The 24618-nt window shown below is 41.1% G+C and overlaps 1 protein-coding gene across 1 annotated transcript in view; it reads left to right on the top strand.

Annotated features, from left to right (window-relative positions):
- The window catches only part of ADGRD1 (adhesion G protein-coupled receptor D1), a gene marked incomplete at its 5' end in the record, with an annotated part of 159647 nt that overhangs the window by 114565 nt on the left and 20464 nt on the right, over positions 1–24618 (top strand). The window contains 4 exons of the mRNA XM_082325460.1: positions 1395–1548; positions 9529–9595; positions 10602–10668; positions 18410–18501. Of these exons, the coding sequence (XP_082181586.1) occupies positions 1395–1548; positions 9529–9595; positions 10602–10668; positions 18410–18501 (380 nt within the window). The remainder of the gene's footprint in view (positions 1–1394; positions 1549–9528; positions 9596–10601; positions 10669–18409; positions 18502–24618) is intronic.

Here is a 24618-nt window from a genome sequence, read left to right as displayed (position 1 = left end):
ACATCTGTTCAATTACTGCATGATGAGCGAAACCACTTGTGGTGAGACATCCTCGAAAAGCAATTAGTGGGGAAAGCAGAATGTGCTGTGTGAATACGTGCGGAGAGGGGAAGAAGAAAGGATTAGGTTTTCCTGTTTTCATAAGGTAGGCTGATAGGAGACTTAGAGAAAAATGTAAAGATCTCTTTGAGGAGCAACTTAAGGAAAAGCCAGGTCTTAAGCCCAGCCTGCATTTCCTCTAGCCCAGGGTGGGCCATAAGCACTGAGGCGGGTGTAAACAGGACTCGAGAGGATGCTTTTACTTCTTGCTGCAGTGCTGTAAGCACGGCGTTCCTCTTTTTGCAGGCAGCATTTGTTTCACTTCAAAACATGTTATAGTTTAAGTTGAAACAGTTTACACCGGGTGGGCTTACTTTCTAGATGGTATTTTGCTGTTGCTTAAACTTCTGCACATAGTGAATAAAGGACTATCAAGGAGTATTCAAATTGTCTGTAAACACCCTACAGAGATGACTTTCAGTTCTTTGCTTTAATCACTAGATGTGTTCTTGTCAAATATGACTTCACGTACACCTGATACGTACTTCAGACTATGGGAAATTGAGAATTCAAACAGGCAGGTAAATTAGATGCCCATCGTAGAGCAATTAGGACTCAAGAACCAATGATAGCTTGTTATAATTTTTTGAAATGTCTGCATTAGTATTGCTGATGGAGGAGCATGTGAGACTTTTACAGAATTTCTAACCAGGACAGACAGACACTGGAATACAGTGTGATTTCATTTGTGTGTTACCCTGTTTTTATTATGAAGAACAGTGAAGTAGGAAAGCCACATGGCAAACTGTAACTAAAAAGCAGGTTCAACATGGCACCTTATTTTAAAATTTCCATGTTTCACCAAAGCTTAACTGATCTACTGACTTTCTACCAGTTCTTCGTAGAAAATGAGGCATGAACTCTGCCGGTTTTCTTACCATCACAGAACAGGGAGCCGGGTACAAGGCAATGCCTGTACCCCCACTTCTTTGACTCTCCTATATTTACTACAGGCTCAGCAACAGGATATCGACTCTTCAGTTTTGAATTCTTAAATATTTTGTAGGCTTTAATAGGAGTATTGCTCCTACTGTTATAAATAAATAATCAGTTTGGATTTCCGTATCATGTTTGGCAATGTTTTTTGTTAAAAGGTAAGAGGATTTGTTACCCTGAAGCTATCTGAAAATGCTGTAGAAAAATTAAATTCTCTAGTGCTTTGTTTTTAAGACTGTTTTACTCTGGTGATTTAGCATTTAACATGTAAATGTATACAGAAATAAAAAAAAAAAATTGGAAAACCAATGTGACGGCATCAAAAAGAAGTAATGTATTAATTTTTGTTCTTAATTTAGGTGCCTTGCAAGATCTTGGCCATTCTTCTTCATTTTTTCTTCCTGAGTGCTTTTGCATGGATGCTGGTGGAAGGATTTCATCTTTACAGCATGGTGATCAAAGTATTTGGGTCAGAAGAGAGCAAGCACTTATATTATTACGGAATTGGATGGGGTAAGCATTTAGTAGCTGCTTGTTTTTAAGTCTCTTTAAGGGCTCAGTATTGGGGCCAGTTCTGTTTAACATCTTTGCTGATGATCTGGATGAGGGGATCGAGCGCACCCTCAGTCAGTTCGCAGAGGACGCCAAGTTGGGCAGGAGCATGGATCTGCTGGAGAGCAGGGAGGCTCTGCAGAGGGACCTGGCCAGGCCGGATCCATGGGCCCAGGCCACGGGGTGAGGGTCAGCAAGGCTCAGGGCCAGGTCCTGCACTTGGGTCACATCAACCCCATGCAACGCTGCGGGCTGGGGGAGGAGTGGCTGGAGAGCTGAGCACCTGGGGGTGTTGGTTGACAGCCAGCTGAATATGAGCCGGCAGTGTGCCCAGGTGGCCAAGGCGGCCAATAGCATCCTGGCTTGTATCAGGAACAGTGTGGCCAGTAGGAGCAGGGCAGGGATCGTCCCCCTCTGCTGGGCACTGGTGAGGCCGCCCCTCGAGTGCTGTGCTCAGCGCTGGGCCCCGCACCCCAAGGCGGCCATGGAGGGGCTGGAGCGTGGCCAGAGCAGGGCAGCGAGGCTGGGGCAGGGGCTGGAGCACAAGGCTGGGGAGGAGCGGCTGGGGGAGCTGGGGGGGCTCAGCCTGGAGAAGAGGAGGCTGAGGGGAGCCCTCATCGCTCTCTGCAACGGCCTGAAAGGAGGCTGGAGCCGGGGGGGTCGGTCTCTGCTCCCCAGGAACAAGCGATGGGACGAGAGGGAACGGCCTCAAGCTGCGCCAGGGCAGGGTTGGGTGGGATATCAGGAAAAGTTTCTTCCCCCAAAGGGCTGTCAGGCCCTGGCCCAGGCTGCCCAGGGCAGGGGCTGAGTCCCCATCCCTGGAGGTATCTAAAAGCCGGGGAGATGTGGTGCTTAGGGACATGGTTTAGCAGTGGACTTGGCAGTGCTGGGTTAATGGTTGGACTTGAACATCTTAAAGGTCTTTTTCAATGTAAATAATTCTGTGATTCTAAGATTCCTCACTGTAGGACAAGATTATATTCAGAAGCATAGTAAAATTGTCATCTTATGATCATAGTTTGCATTACTGAGAGTAGGTCTGTTGGATAAGAAAATGCATAATTTTTCTGACTGTAATCAGAATTTAAAATGTACAGTCCCTAAACCTAATTCCACTGCAGTGAACTCCATGACCTCACTAGGCCAGATCAGATCCTTAATTACCAAATCGATAGCAGGAGTGTGGGAGGGAGGTCTCACTGCAGTCCTATGTTCTTTTTTTGGTTCTAACTCGCAACACTGGCTTATTTTATCTGTATTCTGCAATCCATACATAAAAAATTGGTGCAGTAGTACAGGAGTATCACAAGACTTTCATTAGTTGATGTTTTGTGCCTCAAAATCCTTACATGAAAAAGGCTGTGTGGAACCTCAGTGTTACTAAGAATAAAAAAGTAGTCCTATGACACAGGAATCTCACAGATACCAATTCACAGCTTTTTATATGGGGTAACGAAAGCATAATCTGTGTGCATATTGAGGAATCAAAACTGAATATTGTGTTCCAGACTGTTCACAGCAGATGAAAGCTAGCTTGCTTTCACTGCCCTGGAAGCAGAGCAATGATGATAAGCCTCCACATTTAGAAGAAGAAGAAAACCTCATGCATTGAGTCAAAAGGAGAGATGTAAAAAGATAGCAAAGGAATATCTATATAATTACAGATAATTTCAAAATATGTTAAAACATGCATTATCTTCCCCCTCAGAAATTCATTTGGAAGCTGAATGAAAGCCAATTACTGCAGTCATAGTTGGAATATTTAATACCTACTGGCACCATGCAGACCTGGGTGATACTAATGCTGTTCACATATACATATATATTTCAACAGCTGCCTACTTGTTCTTTTTTAATATGGCCTTTTTATTCTGTACATCATTCCTCTTTCATTTTAAAATCTCCTTCTTAGCAGTTCTGTCTAAGGGCCATTTGATGTAGTCCTCTGGTGAACACGATATCTGCTAGATTGAGGGGACAAACTGCAGTTGGGTTAGTTAAAAGTTTTTTTCTTTGCCCGCATGGTTTCTCTGTGACAGGTTCAAGAGTATCACATACCTTATTCTGGTCGCTTTAAGGTAGTTTTTTTTCTCTTAAGGAATGGCCAATTTGTATGCCAACAGTATGCCCCTTAAAGCTTCGGTTGCTAAAAACATTTGAAATCTGTTTTGCTGAGTTTTTAGTAGAGCTGAGTGAAATATTTCTCTTTTCTTTTTTTTTTTTTTCCTCAAAACCACTACTCAAAACAGGCTAAGTGGAGTAATTAATCTTTTTCATGCACATAGACCCAAAAGTAAGAGAACCTAGATAGGTTGAAGACATTGGAGATTTGTAGGTTCTTCTAGAATCAGTGCTAAATGTAGAGAAACCTGCTGATGTTGGAGAGGTTTCTTGTGGATTTATTTAATCCAGAGCTCATGGAATACAAATCCAAGAGGATCAAACCAAAGAAAAGGTTCTCATAAGCCCTTGAGAACTCTTTCTCCTTCAGAAATATGTAAAAAGCCACAACAGTTAATAAAATAATAAGAACTGGCATTTAATTCACTGGGGTATTTGCTTATAGCAGATGCTTTGATTTACTCAATTTATCAATCATTAATTACCTTATGAAAATAAATTAATCATTTATATGTGCCGCAATGCACCTTTACCCTTTTTTTCTGGCATTTTGTGTAAGGTTTATTTATTGTAAAATGGCAGTGATCTACAAAGTGATTTAGAAGACACAAGGATAAACATGGCATCTGCCTGCAATATGACTAGTACTGAATGTTGCCTTTTGCCTCATTTTATTGCAATATGAGCGCTACCACTCAATTAGTAGTAATTAGCACTATGAGTACATAGCCTATTTGTACATAACCCAATGGGACGTTAAATGTGGTTACTAACAAGTCTCTTCAGTGGTATTTTGAGTAATGCTTTGGACGATAATCTCTCAGGCCCAACAGTAGGTATTTGTCATCAAAAGAGATGTACGTAGCAAAATACGGGAGGCAGCAGCAGTCGAAGTTTCTGTATCAGTTCTAGCAATGCTCCTCCTGGCAAAGGTTGTGTAATAAACCCGGTGGCAAGCTCCGTTTCTTAAATGTAGCAAAGGTACTGCTGGAGGCAGATAGTGGAAGACATCATCCGTATCAGTAATACATTCCTTTGTGTAAACCTTTCAAAAGCCCTTTTTTGAGAAATACTTTAATTTTGGAAAGCATGTTCCAATTCTTATTCCTACAATGACTTGGAAAAAAATGTGTTTTCAGAAATCCAGTAAATCTACTGTGTTGCTGAGAAAGTGGTTCTTATTGCTTTATTTCTTCTGTATAGCTCAAAGTATTTACATTTGAATTAAATGTTGAATTTCCTTAATCATATCTGACATCACGTCATGGCTGCAAGTGTGTCTAAAGATCCCTGAAGTAATTTAACTAGGCAACTGCATTCCGAATTGTTTCTCTCTTGATATGTATCAGGGCAACCTTCATTCAGGCAACAGCGTCGCAGCTCACCGCCTGGTGTGTACCTCTAACGCTCATTCGGCTGGTAAGAGATGTTGCTGAATAATGATGATTTTAGAGAGAAAATCCCCATTGCAGTGTTCACTACTTAAATGCTGAAAAGGACACCCAGGTTTGTCAGTTCCCAGCTTTGTCTTTTGTTAGCATACCGGCGCTGAATGTGAAGAGAAATGTTTCATTAGAGATCGAGCGTCAGTGCTGCCTTCAGCAGCAGCATGTGCTCGCCTTCCACGGGGTAGAGTTTGGGTTGTTCCTTCATGAACCTGATGAAAGTACAACACAGAGAAGTTATATATATTCCATAAAATTCCCACATCTAAATAGAAGTCTCGCAAGGCTGGGGAAAGAGGCTAAAAAGGTTTTGTCCTAAAATTATTTTGTTTGGCTCTTAAAATGAGGCTAAGTTTGCATTGAATGCAGCTGTCAAAAGGAAGTTGAGCATTCTTGTGCCATCCTGAGACCACAATAGATATACATTTTCCAGTATCTAATAAAAATGGCCGTTTTTTTACACTTTGGCTTAGCTAATTATTATACTGACCAGAGATGGTTGAAAGAAGTTGAAGACAAGGATGTCTCAGCTCATGTTAGTCCAAACGGATAGTTTGTTTCTTCGCTCTTTGCTTTTAATTGAAGTGTGAATGCATTTGACTTTTGCAAACTCATAGTTGCTGGAATAATGACAAACCCCAGTCCTGAATTTAAAAACCCAGATCCATCATTCTTATTTAAGCAGAAAAACTGGTCTAGGTACATGTGTAAAAGTTTGCAAAGTCTATATTAACGACAAGTTGAAACTCGAGGCAATGAGAGGAGAGAGGCACAAGGAACCCTACCCTGAGTATCGCTGATCTGCTAACATCTATTGAGATTTCTGAGAGATATTACTCCTGTAAAATGAATTCAACAGTAATCAGAGAGACAGGATGCCAAATGTGCAGAGTCGATTGAAGTTCCTGTGTATTCTCTTTAGTCCCAAGGGTGCTAAAATTACCTCAAAGACTGCAGTTGTCAGGAATTCAAAAGAAAGAGCAATTTGAGGAAGGTGATAATATCCTACCTGTAAAACTACCTTGAGATTGATTGGGGGGGGGGAAAATACTTTGTTGCCTTGGTGATTCAGCATAACACACACAAATTATTGTAGCAAAGCTTTTCCCACCCACCCATTTGTAGGACACTGATGATGATACAGTTTGTGATACTGGAGATTTTGCTGTGGCACTTTGGCCTTAACATGTTTTCCTATTTCAGACAATCTCCCTTCCTTTAGAGACCGCCTTTGAATGAAGATTTTGTTCTGAGCTGTCAAAAGACCTAAATTTCTTTATTTACTGTTGATTGATATAGTCCCAGGCTTCTGCATAGATACAGTGTAACGCAGCAGAAGAAAAAGAAACTCATAGAAAATTAACTTCTACAAAACAAATGGGAGAATATACTTTTCCCCATCAAGTAAAGCAGATCTTTTCAGTATTGGAAGGAAATACGCTTTGATTTGTGTCTAATGCTTCATCTTTCTCAATAAATGACATATTTAGCCTTCTAGAATTAATGTCCTAAAATTGCTTCGAATTGTCTGCCACCGAGTTTCTAAAGCCTGTCTGGTTTTTTGCTATGTGTAGAAGACAGAGAAGCTTTCAAAATACAGCATACAGATTTACAGGCATTTTCCATTTTGTTTATCATTAGTGCATCAGAAACATACAGCAAATGGATTAGAGGTGAGGTTGAATGCTGAGGAAGAGGACCTAGCTGACATTCATTTTAGACTTCACCCTAGTGACTGCATTTGGGCTGAATTCAGGGAGAATTTTGTCTGAGCAAGGATTGTGTTATGTGGCTTTCTGTGCCAGGAATTAAGAGTTTATGCCTGCTCTGCAGGCTGTATTTTGATGCCGAGTTTGGGAGGTAGCCTTAAATTAGCTGGCTTGGGGGCCCGGAGACCGCGAGCTGCAGCAGCACAGGGCTCCATGTGGGTTGATTTACCCCCTTTGCCTGTGATGCTGTACTGCTCTAGGACTACAGAGACAGAGATGACACCAGGGCCATAGATCAGCTGCCAGAAAGGTGTGCTAGAACACTTTCATCTGATACTGTGCTCTGCAAAGCACGCTCTATTGCATCATAAATTTGGCAATTTGGAGTAGGGTTGGTGAGCATATTTGTAGCATCTGCTAACTGAGAAAACATTCAGATACAGTAAAAAACCATAACCATAATTCTTTCATGGATGATAACCGGTGCCAGCACAACATTAACATTACCTATTATGGGTGTAGACTAAACTCCACAGCTCTTATGTAATTGCTACTGACAAAAGATTAAGCAAACGCACTTACGTTTGTGTATAATATATAATCCATATGAATTCTTCAGTCCAGATCAAATCTTATGATCCTCTTAGGCTAAATGTATTTTTTTTTTTAACCTTTATGGAATTTATTGAATGTTTTTTTCTTAAAGGAAAAATACTCCAATTTCACTGTAACAAAACCTTGATTCTGCCTCCATTGCCATTATCCATTTAATATCTTGTTAATGCAAAGAAAAGGCAAACACTGCACGATAGGCTGCAGACCATTTTATTCTCACTGACTTAACAGCTCTTTTTATGCAGATGACTGCTCTATGTTTCATCTGCCTAAGTTTTATTATCTTCCAAAGGAACTCTGTATTTAATTTTCTTCTTCACTGCCATTTAAAACTGATAAAGAGTCATGCTAAATCCTTTGAATATCCAGCATTTGACTTGAGAAAAAAAAGCAGACTGGAAGTATAGAAGAGAGTTATTTGGGCACAGGTAATTTTGCTTCTGTGACAAAGTCCCTGCCGTGGGACGACAGCTTGCACCAGAAGAAGACAGCGCCAATCACCAACATCTGCTCAGCAACTGAAGACGGGATTGGGAATTTGCAGACACCTGTGGGACCTTTAGTCCAGGTAGCTCACATACCCACGGCAGACCGAGTTTCAGCAGACAGGCTTATGTCTGTGCTTAATTGCTCTGCTGAATACAGTATTCTTGATTTTGTTCAAATGTGTGTAGGGGTTTCCTTTCTTAAATAGACAAACGCGATAGTAAACTAAAATATTGCCTTTGCGTAGGTCTTGCCCAAATATTACTCCTGAGGGGTTATTCCTGATTTGGACAAGCATGAAGTTCATGGGATATTAAACTCCATCCTGCAGAGTGGATTTCGAAGTCTAAGACCTAAACAATGCCTGTAGATGCTGCTGCTTTACTACCGAGGATCTGTCTTATTTATAAATACAAGGTGTTTCTAGCCACAGTCATTAAGGAATGAAAATACTTCTTCCAAAAAATTATAGTTCTGCCAGTACAGGAAAACTTTGCAGAATTTTGTGAGGATGATATTGCTAAGATTAAGCAGAAATTGCTTGTTGGGCAATTTTGTAAAAGCCTCATGCAGAAAACTTGAAGAATTCAAAAGAAAATTGAAACTTTAAGCTATCATGTATAATACTCTGCCTGGGACCCGGTTATTAAATTCCCTAAGATGATAAAAGCCCAAACCTTCACATTTTATTAAATCATGCAGGAATTAACAGGCAATCATTTAATATTGAAAGGGATGAGGTTTTACTATATTCAGAACCGTTGGCAAGACAAACCTCGCTCCTCTCCAGCTCCTGGCCTGGAAAGCTGTGCTCGAGTGGCGCAACAGGAATGGCAGTGCCGACAGCAGGACCGTCATCGTCTGCCTTTGTGTAATTCCCGTGTAATCCGTAAAGCTCTCCTCCGCCTCCCAGGATGCAGCACACGGGAACTGTCGAAACCCATCTGGAAACACAGCCTACTTTAAACACGGAAATCTTGTGCAGCTATTACATATTTAGGTTAAAATAAGTCTTGGTTGGGCATCTGAGTGGGATCTTAATTTGCTTCTGTCTCTTCACAACTGTCTCTCGCTGCCGTGCATGATGCTCTAGATAACTAAATGTCACCGTTTCTGTCCTCTGGCCTGCTAGCCATGCACCCCTGTGAGAAACTCTGCTTTCTTTTCCAGACTGTTCTGAATTCTTGAACAAGGTGCACTTACCGGGGGGAAAGCGGTTAAAATAAGCCTGATGCTGTCCGCAGGATATCACTGCTTGAACAGCAAGAGACAGACATTGCATAAACAAAACCGGGCTGAAAAAGGACTATGATTCTCAATGAAATTAGCACTAATTCAGTTTAACTGTTAAACTAGTACTTTATTGAAAAGTCATTTTGTTTGTCTGACATTAATTGATTAAAACATGTTGTCTTACACAGCTGCAGGAGGATGTCAAGTTAGACTTCATTCTAAAATTACTCCGAGCCGTTCTGTTGTCCGTATGAAATTTAGCTGAACTTGCAGGGTTTATGGGAAGATGTAGTTTTGTTACTGATATTGCCACCGACTTTGCCTTTTTGCAGGCTGCCCACTGGTGATTTGTGTAATTTCTACAACATCGTCCCTAGACAGCTATGGAGAAAGTGGCAAGTGAGTATGAAAATGTCGTCACTCCAGGCGCGATGAGGGTGAAGAGTCTGATGGGGAGGGAAACTCGTACACCTGTCAACAGGACGTAGTTCTGCAAGGTCCTGCTGAGGAGTAGGGAGGTAGCCTGCAAAAGCACAACTGTTGCATAGGCATATTTTAGACCTAGAAGCCTCAGGTTTGCTTTTCGTTGCTGAGACGATGCACAAAAAGCTCCTGAGATGTTTTCCCTACTTCTCCCTTTTGCTGCAGAGGCACAAGGCCTCCTACAGTGAGCTTCTTGCTTACTGCACGCACGGGGTAGAGCACGGGCTGAAACATTCCTAACAGGATGAGAATAATCTCTGCTTAAAGATATTTAATCTTTTGAAGAAAACTGCAGTTAAACATCTGAAGATCTAGAATGGATGTTGTTAAAAATTTTGAAAATTAAGTTCCTTTCTAATTTGGAAAAAGAAAAGCAAATTTATCTGAAAAAACACCATAGGATTCAATCCAAATCCAAAAGATTTGGAGCAGGGGTTGTTTTTTGTGTGTGGTAAACTAGCTTATATCGTCACTGCTGTAAGAAAGACGTGAAGCTGACAGCAGGTTTCCCAGCCTCTGCCTCACACCAGCCGGGCAAGGCAGGGAGAGCTTCCATTTGTCTCTTGCTACGATGACAGGGCTCACAGCACTGAAATGAGTGCCGGTGATACAGGGTCCAGGAACAACAAACAGCAAATAAAACCTTTCCTTTCTTCCCATCTTTCCTCCCCTAATGCTATTTGAAGGCGTGCTAGGGCAGATAGCTGTCACTGACTCTCTGCAAGGTACAAATCAAAATGAGATCCTGCCTCAGATTCCCCAAGTGCGAGGGGAAAAGGAGCTTCTTATCGATGCTCTATCGTGTCTCTTCCTTTTAAAATTCATCACTTTGCACTCTCTTTTAGTCTCTTTTTTAATTAAGAACATTACTCATTAAATGACCGCGTGTTTCATCTAAAATCATTCTATTTTTTCTCTGCAGCTGCTGGCTTTCACTAGAGAATGGAGCGATCTGGGCTTTTGTGGCACCGGCGTTGTTTGTAATTCTGGTAGGTAAACCCACGGCTGCTGCTGTTTTGTTACCCGTCTGTGTCAGCCACACGGCAGAACCAGCTGAAGCTCTCGTGTCAGTCCTTGCGCCAGGCCCCTGGAACTGAATGAACGACAGAGGTGAATGGTCCAGAACTGGTGAATGGTTCCTACTCCCATTTTTGTGATTTACACAGTTGTGTAGTAGTTTATGCATATTAATTCTCACACCATTCATTTCACTTTTCCAAGACAAAAATACAACCTAAAATACTGGGAGAGCCCTCTCCTGAAACAGCCCTGTTGGGGCCATTAACGACTGCGTAGCATCGAGTAATCCTGGGAGTTTTAATAATTCTCAGAAAGATCCCCCAGTAAAAGTTGAAAGGCTGATTCCACCCCAGTGGTATTTGTGGCTTTTGCTTGTAGAGAGCTCACTTGTCCCAGTAAAGCTGAGTGTCCTCAGTGAAGGTGATCATCGGCAGGGTCTGCGGGCAGTCAGCAGCTAGCAGGAATGGGTTAAAACGCCAGCAAGAGCTGCCACCCTTCGGGTGAGTTCTGGGGAAGGCAACAAGCTGCACCTGCCTTCTGACAGGGATAAGGAATCCGTGCTGTTCTCTGCTGTTGGAATTTGATGTCAGGTATGGCAGTTTGTCCGGCTGATCAAGGCAGGGCTGTTAAGGCGAGTTTGCCGGGGTTCCGGCGGCTGCTGCAGACACCTCTGCCAGCTCTAATGAACCTCATCTTGCCAGGGCAGAGTGCAGGTTCATGGCTCCGACGCTGATACATGAATGCTCTGCGGCAGTTTAATTATGCCCACACATTAAATTACAGTGCGTTGTAGCTTAATCACTGTGATTACTTACGGAGTCAGGGCTGTTTGCGGGGATTAAGTGGGAGATTATTCCTCTTCAGTACTGTTTCCAATACTTTAATTGATCAGGTTATCTACGATTTTTGCTGCAGTTTATAATGTCAGAGAGACAGTATGAACATGGAATAGACTCACTCATTAGTGAAATCAGATTGTCTTTAAAGCTTTGCTTAGATTCTAAAGGCATGAGCCCAAATCTGTACCAGAGTCTGTCTGCTGTGGTGTTTAAGGAGGGTCAGGCAAAATAAGATCTGGACTACCTGCATGGAGGAGCATCAAAAGGAGCCGCTGACTGTGCCGTGCACTTCCCTAAGAAAGCTAGCATTTCCATGGAAAGCACAAAGGAACTTCCCCAAAGGTCATCACACAGGAAAAACCCACAAAACCTGCTCACAGCCAAAGGAAGGAGGGAGAGCTATACGTACAGAACTGGCGTTTACCATTGCATATCTCTCTAAGTATTTGGCAAGCAGAAGGTGGCTCCTTGGCTGACCTTTTCCATCACAGGCAATCTTACACCGCAGCTGAGCGGACACCCTAACATTTGCCTGGGAAAGAGTGAAATCAGCACCTCTTAGAGGCGGCCCAGCCCAGCCTAGTCCAGCATCTTCCACCCAAGACACAGCCCCTGAAAACCTAGGCTATATACACATACATTAAGAAAACAAGAAAAATAGTTGCTATATTAATGTGGCAGAAATTACCTCATGTTAGCATTTTAATCCAATTATTAATGACAACACTGGGAAGTCCCTGTGCAGGAAGGGCAGCATTTCTTTTACCTAAGTGAAAGCATATATGTGTAAATAAGAAATGTCGATCACTGGTTTAGAGCTGGCTAAACCGCTCGGACGTTGTTCCAAAAGGATTAATTTCTTGTTGGCCTGTACCTCGGACCTTCTGTATGTGAGTTTATAGTCAAAGATATGTAGATATTAATGATTAGAGAGCAATTAAAACAATCTAATGTTTAAATGTCTCCTTTTCATATTAGCACTTACTTTCTGGCCATTGTTCAGCAGCAAAGGAGGAAATGAGGTGCCATCAGTAAAATCAAATCCTTCCCAGCTGCTGTCCAACGATGATGTTAATCAAAGCATGCCAGCCAGCGAAGCGCTCGCTCACCTGAGTGAGCACACCCTTCAGCAATTCGCATGCGTAGCTGCTTGCCAATGAAAGCAAGGGTTCGCATGTCTGGCTCTCGCTTATGATATATAATATTTGTGCAGCTCAAGTTATACTCTTGTAGGGATACAAATATTTTGAGAAAGAGAAAAAATGAGCTCACGAGGTTGATCCACGTAGAGCAATTTGTTAAATAGTCTAAACCCAGCTCTGCCCTAAATAGCAGCAAGCTAGCTGACAAATTATTCTCTCTGGGCATTGAATATGCTAGCTGAAAATGCGTTGGTGCCTATAGGGAAATAACAAGGCTAAACACTATTTTGTGTGTGCGTGTGTGCCTGTGCTCTTTAAATAATGAATTAGCCACTAGTTGTGTGAACTAGTGTTTAGCTCTGAAAATACATCTCAAAAAGCAGTTTTTGACTACTTCCATCCACAGTGTCTCTCTGCCAAGAAAAAGAATTATGCTGTGAAGAAAACAGGGAGACTGCTCTTTTCAACTCCCACTCTCTAGAGACTAGGCAGACACAGTCTACTTTTGTCCTGCCACAGCCTCGCAGGCAATATAGACATCACGGAGCCTTAAAACAGAATGATGTGATACGAGTGTGACTGGGAAAAAATACTCACACATACTTTTCTAGGGAGTAATTCACAGAACCTCCCAGCCCTATATGGATTCCCATACCCAAAGTGCTCTTTTCTGGGGGTGTGAGTCAAGGGATGCGATGGAAGAAATAGTTCCTTCTACGCTGTAGGTCTTTTGGCTTCTACCTGCATCTTAAGGTTTAAAGATCACTCTCCCAACCCCTCAAACCACAACACTGAAGCCTCTATAGCATCCTCTTAAGGCAGCTTCGCAAATAAATTTTTGCAATTAATTTGAAAACCAAACTGATTTCAGCCAAAGTGGGCCTGGGACATGTTTTCAAAGGAAAAAAAAAAAACAAAACTTGACAAAGCACCTGAATTTTTGGAAGAAGACATTAAAACTTCTGGCAGAAGCCTTTGTTTGTTATCAGCCATCTGCTGCCTTGGTGTGTTTCCATAGATATGGCAGAAATAAGGAAATTCTGTGGAAAGCATCTGTGTACACAGAGCAGTGGGCGTGCTGCAGACAGCGAACGATCCACTGGGGGGGAGACAGCGGGCTGTAGTGGCAAGTCCTTTCTATCGCTTTCCCTCTAAGTAGTTATTTTCCTGGTGGTTTTTTACAAGTCTTTCTGATAAACAGCATTTTTATGGAGCTGAGTGATTTTCATTAGCACATTGCTAACGGGTCTGTGCTGTGGGGACATCAGCTTTGTAACAAGTGTCTTCAGATGGGGCTCCGTGGAACCTGGGTCCCAGGCTGAGATTGCCATCACTGACTTCAGCTGGTACTTGCTTATGAATGTTCTATATATATATAAAATATATTCTCTCCCTTATACCTGCTGATCATACAGGATTTACTTTTGTTGCCTCATGGTATTTATTCATGCCTTTATGTACCAGTGCAGAATCGTTTTTGTATGTTGAATAGCATTGTACTCTGCAGGTAGGCCCACTGATTGAAAAGTGACAATTTGTGTCCCTTATTAGACATCGTTCATCACGGGAAAAGGTGACAGAATTGGACCCATAGTGTTTAAAGGCCCTGAAACAGTAGGATTCCTCAGAGTCATTGAAATCAAGTACATACTTAAGTGCTGTGGTGGATTAGAGCCCAAATGAACAGACCACAGCTGCTAAGCTGCTCATTTTTTCTTATTAGCACTCAGTTATGAGCACTTTTACTATTTTAAAATTAAATTCCTTCATTATTTTAAAATTAAATTTCTTCTTACTTAACCAACAGGGAAGCATGCAACATTTTTTCGAACGAGGGGACAGGCTGCAAGAAATTAAAAATTAAGGATTAATATTAGGAAAGAGTAGAAGTCGGGGATCTGTTATACCTTTTATTTATTATTTATTTTCTTGCGTATTTCCTTTCCAGCCTCAAAGTTTTGCTCTGATATTCAGCTCTGACTGGTGTGATACTGTGTGCATTAATATGAAGTCATGCACACAGAAGTCTAAATTAACTCGATTTAGTCTATTCCATCTGCAGTTACTCTGGGACAGCTAAGAGTGGAAACAGGCTTTCCAGTATCATTCTCCCAGATTTCAACATCGATCTCACTTAATCGACTAGCTGTGTTTGGAAATGCGTAGTACCCAGGAATGATTTTTGATGTGACCTAGCAATGGGCCGCAACTGCAGCAACTTGCGGCGTTGCTGTGCTACTGATGATGTCACGCTAGGGATCGCATTCGCTCACACCATGCGAGAGTACGTTAAACCCCAGCCTGGAAGAGTCAGTTGTAACTCCCTGTACCATTGCCCATAACTGAAGTGGAGCCTAAAATAGTTTGTGGTTTTAGAGGAAAGCTGGTCAATGGATTTAATTAAGGCAATATGTTTTATCCGTTTGGGTTTTTTTCTAGTTCCTCTGTGCTGCCAAGCCTTTTCTTGGCTGGGATGCAACACACCACATCAGAGGGTTTTACACATGGGATTTCTGCACTGCACTAAAGAAGAAACAAAAATCTCATGAGACTTGGAGGAAATCTAGGTGAAAACCCTGCAAAAAAAACTAAGTGAGGGAAAGAATTCATCTCGCTGTATCTGCTCGGACAAATTTTTGATGAGAAAAGATACTGAAAGATGTCCTTTTTACTCATTTCGCTCTCCTCCTGATCTGACAATTTTTAGGCAGATGAAGTTGTCACTAGAGTGAGCCAGAGCTCCCTGATGGGACTGGGATCTTTCCATGGGCTCTGGTGGGCTTTGGCTCAAGTCTGCCGTAATGGGAACTGGCAGCTCCTGCTGATTTCGCAGGGCCTTGCGAGCGCCTGGGGCCGGACAAGCTGCCGTGAAGGCGTCCCCAGGGCCAGGAAGCAAGCGCTAATGTTATTAGCAACGTTTTCGGAGAAGTAGAGTGTGGCCAGTACCTGCAAGCAAAAATATTCCAAGTTCCTTTCTAATTTTAAGGCAAACTAACTGCAACTGTCAGGTAATTTGGCCTTTCAGAAAAGTAAAAACTAGGAACTATATACCGTTCCCTTATCTAAATGTTTATTCTCCTAGTTTGAGCATTCTGATGTAGGGTAAAGCGTAATGAGTGTTTCAGCAACTAAACATTCTCCTATTCAAATCATTGGCGAAGCGTTTATGTCAGATGCCAAAAAAATCACTGGAGGAGCGATTCAGTGGCTGTATTTTGGTTTCCCATTATAAGGGCAGTGGAAATACCTCCATGCTTTACTTACTGAAATATTAATGAAGGAAGACATTTGTAGCTAATCTGTTTATTTAGCCTGGATGAGATTACTCTAATTTCTCAAAATACCTAAACAAAGATTTTCAAGTTGTTCAGGAAATTTAAATATAGAACTTTGGGACTTGAGTGTAATGGTTTCTTGCTAATTTTACAAGTACCTTGGTTTTTATCAGCAGTGAGATCAGAGTGTTTCCTTCTCATCTTTTAAACACATTACTAATGAACCCTGGGAAGGGTAGCGTCACACTGACTGCACCAGCGGGGAAGCTCAAGGCCTTCTTAAATTTCCACTTTACACCATCCAAAATACCTAGGAAATTAACTTCCAATTTAATTTCTTTTATATAAAGAAATTAAAATTCAGCTAGAAATGTTGAACAATTTGTGCTTTAGAAAACCATCTAATTTGTGTCCTTTGAGACTGTCTTGCTTGTGCTGTTTTCATGACCAGATCTGAGGGTTTGTGTCCAGTTTGAGAGTTTGCAAGATTCTGAGTATTCATTTGTTGGTGCTTATCATTCATAACTTCCATTGAGTTTTGTAAGAGGTAGGATATTCAGAATTTGAAGAATGAGGTGTTTTTTTTTTTTTTTTTTTTACTTCATTAGATTTTGGGGGGGAGTATTTGAATATACGTTGTTAGGCATAATCTGCATCTTTTTAAAAATGCTGTGCAGAAAGCAAAATCTAGGAGTGTCTAAAAAGAATTAGGATGGAAGAAGCGTTAGGGTTAGGCACTTGTGAGGCTGGCAGGAGTGTGCTGGTGTCTGCAGTCATCAGAAAAAGGGATCGTGGAGCAACTGTGCCAGGATGAACTTGACCCGTCAGGGAGACATCCACAAGGAAGTGTCAATTATTTGGATAAAAGACTAAAAAATGCTGCTGAAAGATAATGTGTCAGGAAAGGAGTTAAGGGTACAGCGAGGCATTTTCTGTGCAATTCCCCTGAAAAGCCGGAGTGATGATGATGATCATTTGGGGGACATACAGCAGAAAGTTGGAGCGTTTGGAGGAGAAAGAAGAGGAAGTGTAACTTGTTCATGTTCGTTGTTTGCTGCTTCAGTCAACGTGTGTATTTAACAGATAAGTGGGTTTCTCAAAAATGCTCGTTACCACCTTAAAGAATTTATAAAAGTTATTTACAAAACATGATTTAGTGGGAATAGGGAAAATGATCCCCAGACCATGGAATTTCACCTCTTATTCATCTCTGTAAAGCTGACTGAGCAACAAGTACACTTGTAACTGAGAAGCTGCGGGGTTCCACAGGGTGTTCTTTGGACGGGCTAAAAAGCCGTGGCAGAAATGAACTATCACAGCTGTGCTCCTACTTTACACCAGGTGATGATCTGCCCTTAGAAATCTAAAATTAAGAGAGCGGTCAGAAGATTTGAAAAATACCAAGGAAATCATTATCATCAAACTTAAACATTTTTTAAATCACCCTCTCATCCTCAGAATGTTTTATGTCAAAACAGAGTATGATTATTGAGTTTTAACTGAGCAACAGCCCTATTTTGAAGTCTTCTCTTTCTTTTTGTTCTGTAGTTCAGGATAGTTTTGTTCTACCCATGTTCTTCACTTGATGCTAATACCAGCTTTGTAGCTGATGTGTAAGTTTGGAGAGGAAGGGGCAAATACGTCTTTCACCTTCACATTCTCTCCTCTCTTTTTTTTTTTTCCTTTAAACCCAAGGTCTTTGCACAGCAAGACAGTCTTTGCCACATTTCCTTTAAGTGATAAAAGATTTCCTTCTTTCCTCACCTGTGACTCCAGAGCAAACTCTTTTGTTAGACATTTTCAGTGTTAGTCTTTGCAAGATTTCCCACTTCTCTGGTGGGATTTCTTTTCATTTTATTGATGTTTCTGCTGGCCTGACATCAAAAAGAGCAGGGCTTTTGAAGAGCAGAGTTCAGGCTTAACGTATTTTCCTCATTGCTGTTTTAAAATAATCTTGTGCTTAAATTGCAAGCAGCCTTTGGTAAGAAACAGGAATTGTACACTGTGGAGTCTAGCGAGAAAGGTGCTTTCTGAAGTCTGTGCACATGCAAGCGCAGAAGCAAAGAGCATGCAGACACATGCCACTGTTCCCTGAAGTTCTTCTCTAATTTGTCAGCTGTTAGTAGATTATTAGGGGATTTATTTGTAGGGATCCTGAGCACTTCTTTAGCTGTGAAGCAACGTGTCAATCCAGCCTTATCCTAAACAGACAAGGACTGCTCCTGAAGGAAAGAAAGCACAAGCAAGAACTACCCACTGTGGGGAGAGGGAAATCCATTGGCAAGGGTCAAACTATACCAGTCCAAAATAGGAAACCTCTTTTGCCAAATAAATACAACACGCAAAGTTCCTGTTTTCTGTCGTGTTTGTCCAAGACACTCCTGGGGCAGTTTCAGCGATGACACAGTCAGTACGTACCTTCCTGACCGAGTCTTGTTCCTTCTTCTTCTTCAGGTCAATATTGGTATTCTCATTGCTGTCACAAGAGTTATCTCAAGAATCAGTGCAGACAACTATAAGGTCCATGGAGATGCCAATGCCTTCAAGTAAGTTTTTCTCATTCAAATTATACTATAACAAGTTAATAATCTCTCAGTCGCAATGTTATATCGTAGAGACGTGTATCGTGGACTTCTCCCAGAACACTGATGTCATTCCTCTTTAGTAAAAAGCAAGTAATGTTAAAGATAGCATGTCATTCTCCTGAATGCAGCCAGTTAACCTATATTTTATGAAAGCCGAATGCTGCACAGGATGAAACCTGTGGTTCAGCATGAGCTGAAGTGTTTTCCTGCTTATTACTGTCTCCAGCCTTTGCTGAGTCATGATTTTCCCTTTTATTAATGAGACTTTCCTCTTCCTGCTATAATTAAAGATAAATCTGACAGAGCATCATTAATCTGTACTGGGGTATTGCAACTATTCTGCTCCTTCAGAGGATAAACCCCATTTCTAGCCCCAGTTCAGCATAATATTTAGGCATATGCTTATCTTTAAGACTCTCTTCATACTGCAAAGCACACAGACTTATGCTGGATTTAAATGTGTGCTTAAATTCAAGCCTGTCTTTATATCAAGGTGCCTTGAGCCTCTTGGGATGGTGGTCTCTCTGAGACCGTTTTGTCTTTAAAATACTGCGCTAGCAAGGCTAGAGGGGAAATGTAAGGTAGGCACATTGCTACATCTGAATACACAAGGACAAATTCTGATTTCTAAAATCTACAGGATTACATATGGGTAATTAAGAAGATAATGTAATATACTGAGTTTAAAGTAAGATGCTGAATATTCCATTTTGTATTTTTTATCTCCTGAAGATGCTTTATTCCAACTATAAAAAGGACGCTGTATGTAACTCAAGGAACACGTAACTTAAGTAGAAGAAAAATGTGATGATGGTTTATGTTTCATGTTTGAGTCACAGGCTGTTGTATGATAAGGATTTGGTGCCACTGCTCTGAAAGGGTGTCATAAAGAATAATTTTTATGCTTGGATTACTTACGTAATTTTAAAAATGCTATTAAGTTTTAAATATTGGTGACAGTTACATAATTGAAGTTAGTTTAGTAATTGTATACTTATCCAACAGGAAAAGAAAAACAGTAAATAAGTCTACACAAAAATCTATAAGATAATTACATTGTAGTGAAATGAAAAGACTGGGAATTACAACGACTGTTTCAGGTTTGGCTGGGTCCTGGTGACCTTCAGAAACACAAAGGAAATACAGAACCTTAGGAAGCAGATAACTGTATATTGTCAATGCCAATTTGTATAAACTATTAGAATTATGAAGACAAAGGAGCAACCTCCATAAATAGAAGAGCAGCTACAGATTGCTCTGTGCACTTAGATACCTCCTTACTTGTATTACAAAGAATGGATGCAATACATACTGTACCCTGCACACTAATAGCTATTAATTTTTAAAAGAAAAATATGTGTGTGTACGTAAGTAAAACAATTTATGAATTGTTGGTCTAGGAATAAGATGAAATCCATTTAATCAGGAATATATGTTCTTAGTTCAAATATTATCAGCTGTAGATTTGGAATGGTGGAGCTCTGTACTGAAAATGTGACTTGTCCGGACTCCCTGGCTAACAGATGCTCCTTGTGCCAAGTAATTTTTAAAAATACATTTTTAAGGTCAAATTTTTAGGATTTGACCTAACAAAAGTGATGGTGGTAGAGAAAAATTATAATCAATGGGAAGATATATCTGGAAGCATTCAATCATTAAATTATTGGTTAAGCAGCAATATGCTCTGATATTGCTTTCTTCATAGAACTAAATTAATTCAATAAAATATAATTGAAGGTAAACAGAACGTACGGAATAGCTCTTTTTCTGTAGATATCATTACAGAAATGGGTCCTCAGAAGAAATTTGAAATGAGAAGGGCATAAATAGCTGTCCAAATCAGATCTTAGGGAGTATTTATACCCTGATTCAACATAGCCGTGAGGCATGATGAATTAGAGTTTCATGGAGAAAGTAACTGGTCTGTTGGAAGAAAGAGAAATATAAGGCCTTTGTAAAACTAGATTTCATTTTCTTGTCATCAGTATTCCTTATACAGGTGTGAAGTTTGTAAGTCTAGTGTGAAATCATTCTGTCTGTGGTACCATTTTCCAAAAAAGAAGAGAACAAAACAGAAGAGGGTTCTGTTCTGACAGCTGCACGGGAAATGTTTTTCGTAGCAAAAAAACCCATGCCTCCAGCCACTACAGGATCCTAGATGATGATTAGAGGTTGTTAACATGTGAGAGTGGATAAGGACAGCAAAACGGATCAGTGACAGAGAGCACAGAGAAATCAGAAAAACACAGTAAGCTCTGTAGTTGCTGTCAGGTCGCTGTCAGCAAGGACTACAAGGGAGTTTTTGAATTAACAAGTTCAGTTGGCTTGGGGAGGAATCACTGAAGACTGCAGAATGCTTTGCGTAATATGAACCTTAAATAAAGGGCCCGTCAGGCATCCATCTGAATGGTGCAGTTCGTTTGATATTAGCTATGGGGGAAACCACAATATGTTAGAAAGAATTGATCAAGCACTTACAAACACAGCTGAATTAAAATGGCTCAGAGTGGTTTTGGTGAGACAAGACAGCACTTTGTCACCATGTTGCAGTTGTTTGCTGCAGCGAAGTTGTAGGTAAGGCAGAAGTGGGGTTTTTAGGCCTGTGTTCATGGTTTCAGAAAGCTAAAGAGAAGAGAAAACGAGAACTGCAGTGCACGGAGCCGTGGAGGGGAAGCCTGCTCAGTCCAATAAACTTGAGAGGGGAAAAAAAGCAGGATTTCAGTGCTGTCATTTCAAGCTGGAATGAAATTTAAGTGGAAAGCACAATGAGAAACAGTAAGTTGCTGTCTGCAACAATTTGGATGATAGCACTTAAACAGCAGGGTTTCGAAGTTTACAAGTGATAATGAACTGAAAGGCGTAGCCAAACTGGCTGGAGAACGACAGCAGTGCCTGTGGCAGAAGCGGGAGGGAGGTGCCAGCGCCAGCTTGCCGTTCCTGGATAACTCGGGCCGATATTTATACCTGCCTTTAAGCACCTGGCTGAGAGGCCTCACACTCGCAGCTGCTGTTGAGTTCAGATAGGAACAGCCGTTGTAGGCTGAGAATCCCAGCCTGCAGGTTTCGCAGAACAGGCTCGTCATCAGGCTCACCTCTTGGCAGGCTTTGCTGCCAAAGGAGAAGTTTCGTGATGCTGACAAGGACCGGCTCCCATTTCTGCTGGCAGCCTGGCTCCATCTCCCCTAACTTTAGAGCTCAGTAGAGCTGACACCTCCACCTGGACTCCTGATCAGTGGAGAAACGGGTGCTTCTACCATGCAGTTGGTCTTGTCTGTGAAGCGTTCACCTCGCTTGCCTTGAAAGCTCTGATGTCTGCCCAGTGAGTGTGCGGGCAGCCTGGACTGCCCACCTCGCGCTCAGATACCATCTCTGTGCACGTCTCGAGCCAGGTGCGATAACTCACACCTCTGAGGCCATCAACCCGTAACGGAGCAGAGATTACCTTAGGAAATTGTCAGAACAAAGACGCAGTTATGAGCCATGATGGTATCGGTTAGAAAGGATATTTATTGTTAGAGAAATGCTAGTACTGGAGCCTATTTAGTTTCCCTAAAGATTAAGTTACTTGGCAACGCAAGTGGATATTACCAACAGGGCTTGTTTCTCTTGGCAACAGACAGCAATAAACTGATGTAATTATTTAGAGTAATTGTTCCCGATTTCCCATATGGCAACAGGTCCTCTCAAACGCTGACTCAAATGCGAGTACAGAAAATGCATCAGGGTGAGCCAGTCCGTCGAACTTCATGTTTAAAAGCCAAAATAGAAAAGGAAGGTGTGAACCAAATTCCTTTGTTATCATAAAATTAATTTATTATTCACCTCCCCCATTCACACTTTGCTCAGAACAGAGCGCAGCACGTTATGGGCTGGTTGGCCTCTTCAGGGTCAGATGTTGCTTGCCACAATGGAGATACCAGACAGCATCTTGCTGAACATTTTAGTCTCAGAGATGCTGGCGTGGACGTGTCTGTTTGTTTGCTTAAAGTAAATAATAAACTGAAAAAGCAGCATAAAAGGGTAAGTTTATATGATACATAAAGTGCAAAATACCTAATAATTGAAGGCAAAATGAATATAATTAATCAGTATATGATCTGAGATACTAATTAATGCATAATAGACTCCTGTAACAGTCTGAAGAGGAAGTATTTGGTTGCTGTAGGAATTTGTGTGTGTGAAAATGGTCACTTTTTTAGTGTCTGAAACTTTAATTCTGCAAGAGCAGTTTACTGGTAAGAGCTGAGCAAAGAATTCTTATCAGCTCCTATTTACTACTTGAATTTACTTAAGAACATGCTTTTTGTATTGTTTTCTGAAGCATATTGAACACATGCGTAGAATATGAGCTGTTTCACCTAGTTGTGATTGATTATATTTGAAGCTCTTATCAGACGATTAGTTACTGACTCTCAGCAAAATAATTTTGTGTAATAATTCAGATGCTGCTTTCTGAGAATGTTTTGCACCCAGGGAACAGATTTTCAACCAAAAAGCTAATGTGAATGTTTTTTTTTTTATAGAATGCTGAATCAAATACCTTGAAACGTTTAAATCCATACGTACAACACTTGTTTGCATTATCCATTCCTCTTGACTGGGCCCTCTTTTAAGGAAATAATTAATCATATGTTTGAGTTTGAGCATATGAGCAGTCTCTCTGAGCTTAATGCAGTTAAAGCAGATTAGTGTAATGGAATTGCTCACGTGCTTGAAAAGGCACATGATTGCATTTCTGAGTTATGGACCATTTGAACTCTTTTTCTTACTTATTTCTGCTGCATGTAAAGTCTTAATTCCGCTCAGTGCATTCATTAACTCTTATTAGGACCTAAAGAGCTTTTTCTCTTGCTGCTCTACCCCTTCAAAGCCTCATTGCTGTGTTTCCTTGGGAAGCTCCTTCTCCGTTACAGTGAGAAAAGACGTCTAATGTGACGGTGTTGTAGAAATGTGCGTGTGTCATTACCCGTGGGGAGAAATCTTCCCTGATTAAGTCTATCACAGGTAGTGGTTTGATGACATGAGTTACCTGGCTCCTGGATTGCAAGGGTTAAAGTATAATACAGTTTTCAAAGACCTTAGTTTGGCACTAAGACTAATATTAATTATAATAGAGGAAGAAATGCAAAACACGTCTCTGTTGCAGGAATATTAGTTTTAGTCTAGAAACAAAGATACTGTGCGTAGCCGTACCACTGCGCTTCCCCAGCTCGTTCGCTTTCGCATCGTATTGTCCAGAAGAGACAGTTCCATTAACTTTTCTTGAATAAATTGCCAAGTCCAACTCTTATTGAATACTTTCTCACTGCTTGCCCTGAAATGGTCCAATGAGTTGGAAAAATCTGTCTTTTTTATAAAGTGTACACTTCAGAAGCTGGTGAACCAGAAGCGATAGCTATCATAATCATCCATGGAGAAAGCAATTATGACAAAATTAGAAATACTTCTTAGCTTTTTACCCCATTATTTCTTTCATTTTACTCGTTTCCTTCGTCCCTCAGAGCTCGATCCTCACTCAGTAAAATAATAAAACAGCCTCTTATTTCTCTATTGAGTGAAGGAGAAACATTTTTTCTGTTTAGTTAAATTAATGACTAAAAATTGGAATAAATGGCAGTAGCTGCAGTGCATGGGAGCAAAACAGGGCTTCAAGGAAAGCTCAGCAGGGCAAGCAAGTCATGGAAGCTGTTGTGTTAGTTCCACATTCTTTAATATAGCACAAACCACTTTGGATGAAACTGAAAACAGTGTGTAGGTTTAATGCAAATCCATTCCTTACTTTGGTTATTTGAAAAATATAAGCTGTACAGAAAGATTTTCCCTCTGACAGATACAAATACAAGAGAGTTGTCCTCCAGCAGCTCATGATGCTGCAGACATCTGTATGGTTTAGCCGTGTAATTGACCGTTCCAAAGCACTTTGCAAAGCCATCTATCGCATCCCTGCGGCACACCGAATGCGCTGTGGCACGCTGCTCAGCCCTTTCATCAGTGATCCACCCCACGCCACGACTCCGCATCAGTGTTTTACTTTGTTTATAAACACACCGCCTGCCTTTCAGCCCAGTCACCTTTTGT

The sequence above is a fragment of the Platalea leucorodia genome (assembly GCF_965183815.1).
Source record: "Platalea leucorodia genome assembly, chromosome: 12".
NCBI classification, from domain to species: Eukaryota; Metazoa; Chordata; class Aves; order Pelecaniformes; family Threskiornithidae; genus Platalea; species Platalea leucorodia.
Note: the sequence above shows the minus strand (reverse complement) of the source record. Positions and strands in the feature narration are given on the sequence as shown.